General features: G+C 49.2%; 3 protein-coding genes; 1 reads left to right on the forward strand and 2 right to left on the reverse strand.

The window, feature by feature from the left end:
• Window positions 1–397, forward strand: part of CNAG_05461 (L-lactate dehydrogenase (cytochrome)) — a 2465-nt gene extending 2068 nt beyond the window's left edge. The window contains exons 8-10 of the mRNA XM_012198398.1: window positions 1–14; window positions 67–140; window positions 191–397. The exon at window positions 1–14 is cut by the window's left edge and continues 125 nt beyond it. Coding sequence (XP_012053788.1) covers window positions 1–14; window positions 67–140; window positions 191–259 — 157 coding nt within the window. The 3' untranslated portion in view covers window positions 260–397.
• On the reverse strand, window positions 282–1950 carry CNAG_05462 (cytochrome b5 reductase). XM_012198399.1 has 9 exons: window positions 1831–1950; window positions 1710–1767; window positions 1609–1640; window positions 1509–1548; window positions 1354–1447; window positions 1107–1295; window positions 993–1059; window positions 705–936; window positions 282–652 (listed from the first exon to the last, which is right to left on the reverse strand). Exons 1-9 carry the CDS (start codon window positions 1882–1884, stop codon window positions 360–362), a joined length of 1059 nt encoding a protein of 352 aa, XP_012053789.1. The 5' UTR covers window positions 1885–1950; the 3' UTR covers window positions 282–359.
• A 744-nt stretch (window positions 1951–2694) lies between these two features.
• The window catches only part of CNAG_05463 (hypothetical protein), a 2370-nt gene continuing 64 nt past the window's right edge, over window positions 2695–5000 (reverse strand). The window contains exons 1-7 of the mRNA XM_012198400.1: window positions 4801–5000; window positions 4607–4735; window positions 4450–4548; window positions 4141–4387; window positions 3804–4081; window positions 3130–3751; window positions 2695–3076 (exon numbers count right to left, since the gene is read on the reverse strand). The exon at window positions 4801–5000 is cut by the window's right edge and continues 64 nt beyond it. Of these exons, the coding sequence (XP_012053790.1) occupies window positions 2925–3076; window positions 3130–3751; window positions 3804–4081; window positions 4141–4387; window positions 4450–4548; window positions 4607–4735; window positions 4801–4890 (1617 nt within the window). The 5' untranslated portion in view covers window positions 4891–5000 and the 3' untranslated portion in view covers window positions 2695–2924.

A 5000-nucleotide genomic window follows, 5' to 3' on the forward strand; every position in this document is an offset into this window, starting at 1 on the left:
GCACGCCATAGAAAGTGAGTAACCTGTTTTTCCCTCTCTGGAGACTGGCTCTAATAGTGAGATCAGTTATGAGGGACGAAATTGAAACCACAATGAGGTTACTGGGTGTGACCAAATTGGACCAACTGGGTCCGCATCTGGTGAGCAAAGTTGACAGCGAGTCCCAAGGTACTGATAATTGTTGCGACAGCTCAATACAAAAGCGCTAGACCCTCTCGTTTTTGACCAGCCCATGTGGGGTCCTGGCGAGAAACAATAATTCTATAGCCATCAGAACCTATCACGACAGAAATTTTGTCCAATGTATGCATCTTGCTTTCTAGTTCTATCCATCACTTTTACCACTTCTTCTCAGTTTTTTAGTACTTGAAAACCTCATTGGAAGTGTAACCCAAGTCCTTAAGGGCCCCAGAGAGCTCACCCTGCTTCATACCGTCTTTCTCACCGGAGATGGCCTTCATCTGGCCAGGGGGACCACAAACAAAGGCACGTACATTCTCGCCCTCATTCTTGGGGAAAGTCTTCTTGATGAGATCGGCGGTGATGTAACCAGTCTCACCCTTCCAGCCCCGAGGTCCCTTGTCGACAACGTACTTGATGTCAAGACGGCCAGGGTACTTTTGGGCAAGAGCGTCAAACTCCTTCCTCAACACTGTCAATTGCGTTAGCTGTGGATACTGCGAGAATGAGATAGGTTGACATACAGATGTCAGCCTCAGAGACGTTGGAGTAGATAAGAGTCCACTTGGTCTTGTCTTCAGGAATGCTTAAGGAGTGATTAATGAGCTGCCACATGGGGGTGATACCAGAACCGCCAGCGATACACAGGCCCTTCTCGAAGCTATTGGGCTGGTACTTGAACTTTTGGAGGGGACCCTTGAAGAGGACCTGCTGACCAGGGGAGAGGCTGGTAAGGTAAGGAGTGAACTTGCCGCCCTAGATCAAGCGAGTTAGTTGCTATGTTTCATATAACGGGGCTAGAAGAGATGTACGGAGTACGATTTGATCATAAACTCAATGGAGCCCTTCTGGTCAGGAGGCGAGATGGGGGTGTAAGGCCTATTGCAAATCAGCGCTTGTAAATCAGATGCAAAATGCTGATTGACCTAATGATAGGCTTGTCTTTCTCGTCCTTGACTTGGTCAGGACCTTCAGGGGACCTCAAAAGGACGACGCTGGCGACCTCACCGCCAGAAATCTTGTCTTTACCCTCCTCTCCAAAGCTGAAGTGGTAGATGTTGGCGTTGTGGTTGTACTTTTCAATCTTCTCGAGGGTGAAAGGGATCCAAGTGTCCCTAATCCCATAAAGAGTCAGCTCGATTGTTGTGTTAGAACAAAAGTCGAGCGACCTACTTGACAAAAGCGCTGACACCGGCAGCGGTACGCTCAGCAGCGGCTTTTTCAGCCTCAACACCCTTGACCTTGGCCTCAACCTCCTTCTTGATAGCTGGAAAATGATCAGCCTAGTTTCATCATTACCACAGCATATGCCTAGAATAATGACGTACACGGGTTGTACTGGAGGTACGCGTATGCACCGAGACCGGTCTGTTAAACCGACATTAGCCGTGACGTCGAGGAATATGGGAAGGGTTAGTAAAAGCTTACAGCACCCGCAACAGACAAGAGCAAGGGCCAGTCTGCGTTACATCTTAAATCAGATTGAACTTTATAGGGCTAAAGAGTCCCTTCAAGAGAGCAAAACTCACTCGCACCGCCGGAAGGAGCAGCAGAAGAGTAGCCTCGGGACTGAGCGGCAGTCCTGGACTGTTATAACAGAGCATGAGCTGTCTACTCGGAGAAACCAATGTCTTTCGTCAATACACTCACGATGACGGAAGGACGAGCAATCCTAGCAGAAGACAGGAACCTAGCGGCAGCCATTATGGATATTTATCAAAGTCAGATGTAAAGAAAAGTATGAGTGTAGATGAAAAAAATAATGACGTCTGGGAAGAGAGTCATTTTATAATCACCGCAAGCCGACGTAAGCAAACCATGACGAGAGATCACCAATGCCAAATTCTCGGCAAACTATTATTACGTAACACAATCATGGCAATCTACCAGCGAGATGTTTTTTCTGTATAGATAAATACAATAGTAGAGTGTGCATCAATCCACCTCGCCCACGGTCTATTATTGTTCCTCATCAAAGTCCGTCAATGTCTCACAGTCACTTGTCTTCACTTATAAATGTACCGATAACTCAACTGCCTTCCGTTCTCCTTCTTCTTCCCGTCCCCTCCTTCCTTTTTCCTCTTTCTCCCTCGTTGAAGCAACAGACGGTGAAGTTAAGAAGAAGCTACGAGGAGGAGGTCCAATGGCAGGAGATGAACCTATTTTGTTATTAATAGTAACTGATGACTTAAGAATAATAGTTGACAGATGGACTGTCTTGGAATTGGAATTAGAATGGGAGTGGGAATGGTATGAGGACGTGATAGTGCCGGTCATCGGAGCAAGGCGTTTGCTCAACATGATGCTAAAGGTGTTGTTGGCTGCGGAGATTATTGTCTTGGTTGTTACAAGGCATTGGTTGTGACGACTTATAGCTGGATCATAAAAAATTCATCAGCCGGCCATTATATACTCTCGGTCGGAGGCTTAAACTAAATCTTTTATGCCTGGTCGAAGTACAACATTTTGTTCCTCCTTTCTGATCGGTATCAAAAGGCATGATCCACACAAACTCTACCCTTTATTTCTGCAATCATCACCGTCTTGCATCTTCACTTATACCGTACCTACAAGAGCACAGAAATCCACAAATTAATTATCCTCCATGCATCATGTAATTGAGTATGGGATCTATTACTTTGACCAATCCGGTCTTTTACTTATTCTGTATACAAGTCCATCTTTCCCTTTTCATATGTCTGGCCCTCCCTTCCTAGGAGATGTTTGGTGACATGCTTTATGGTTTAAGCGGGAGTAGGTTTAGCCTGCTCGGATGAGAGCTTGGTAGGTCTAGGAGATCGTTGGTTTTGCTGGCGTTGTTGGCCTTGAGCGGGAGATGATTGTCCGTCTTGAGGGGGTGTACGGGTGTCAACAACAGGGCGGGGGCCACCTCGGGCTAACAAGATTCATTAGTCCCGTTCGGTACCCACAGGAATCCAAGTTACTTACCACCACGTCCTCTGGAGTATGCCTTTCCCCTACCTCGTCCTCGAGTGGGAACAGGGCCATGCTGGGCAATGGGAGACTTGCCCACGACCTGGAAGCCGTCATCGTCCATTTTCTGTCCCGCCTGACCTGCTTGCTGTTGCCGTTGTTGTTGTTGGTTCTGCTGGCCCTTCTGCTGACCGCCACCTCTTCCACCCCGTCCACCTCTACCACCTCTACCCTTGCCTCGGCCGCCAGACATATTTTTAGCCGCTGGAGGAGCTGGTGCAGTGCTGTCCACAGCCGGAGGAGCCGATACACCAGCCTCCTGAGGGAAAGGCTGTGCAACATGCGCATTGGCAAGGACGTTCTCCTCAATAATCTGATCGGAAGTCTCATCGTTGGAGGTTTTGGCTTCAGCTTGCGTTGTCTGAGAAGGCTGGGCATCAGAAGGGTTTTCGACTGGAGCAGGGGAATCGGAAGGTTGTTCGTCGTCCTCGGCGGCCCAGTCGAACGAGGGAATGGCAGATCGGACGGTGGGTTGGGGTTCGGATTCAGGGGCAGAGGTATGGATAGGGTCTTCTGTGGGGACAGTTTCGGCAGGGGTGGGGGTCTGGGTGGGTTGGCTGGTAGAAGGTTCAGAGATCTGTTTTTGTCAGCTCAAATTTAGAAGCCATAAGTAGTAAGAAAGGGCTTACTTGAGGTTGAGAAGCGGCCAACTCATCTTCCTGCAAGAAGTTGAACACCATGTTCTTAGGCTGCTGTTGATCCGCCTGAGACTGAGATTGGGGCTCAGGCTCCGCTACAGCGGTAACCTCCTCCGGAGCCGCTTCCTGAGGCACCTCTTCAATGATCTCGTCAGCGGCAGGTGTTTCTTCGGCGGGCTGTTCCTGCTCTTCAGCAGGGGGAACTTCTTCCTCGGCGGGAAGTGAGCCTGATTCTGCGAGAAGCTTGAGCAAGTGATGCACTCGGTCATCTTCATGAATGCGTCAGTGCCGGAACTGAGAATTGAAATACAATAATAAAGAGACTCACCCTCGTCGTCAGCGCCATCAGGTCCGGTAGCGAGGCACTTGACAATGACCTTGCCCCTCTCGCTTCCGGCAAGCAAGTCCTCATACCACCTGCCTACTCTCAAAACGTCGGTTGCTTGGACCTCCTCTTGCATGTTACGAGGCAACTCGAGACGACCGAAAGTGAGGTTGTCATGGTCTGACGCTCGCGCCGGATGGAGGAGATTGTAAAGACGTAGAAAGAGGGAGAGAGGAGTGGAGATTGTACTCTATGATAATGGATGGTTAGTTCATGACAAAGTATATGCAAGGAGAGCGCAATGTGACGAACCTGAAACTGCTCAACTTGAGCGAGAGCATGCGCCTCTGCATCCTTTCTTGCCTGATCTTTAAGCTCCCTAACCTTGCCAGCCTGTTCCAGCTCCACATACTAATGCTCATTCTATTAGCGCTCCACTTTTTTGTGGTAGTGTCTAGAATGAACCCACCTCAATCTGCTTGGAAAGCTCTTCGAGCTCCTTGACTGTACCCTCCAGCGCAGGCAAGCTCGCCAAACCGGCCCTTTGGTCGGCATTGAGTGTCTCTGGCTTCTGACTTGCGTATCCCCTGAACCGTTGCTACGGTTTGTGAGCATTAGGGGTCAGTCGACTCTGATGACCGGTCCCATCCTGAAATGACGTACGAGCTTCTTGCCAAGAGCCTTGAGACGCTTTGCAACGACTTCCTCTGCAGGACCTCTGGACGTCTTTGTGGCAGGCTGCTCCGCGGACATGATTTGGAGATGAAGTATAGATGGGAATGGAAAGATATGAGATGAATGTTAATGAGTGACTTTACAAGAGGAGTGGTTCGGCAATGAGGAAAGGAATTGCGAACATCCTC

This window comes from Cryptococcus neoformans, chromosome 14 (genome assembly GCF_000149245.1).
Source record: "Cryptococcus neoformans var. grubii H99 chromosome 14, complete sequence".
Lineage (NCBI taxonomy): Eukaryota > Fungi > Basidiomycota > Tremellomycetes > Tremellales > Cryptococcaceae > Cryptococcus > Cryptococcus neoformans.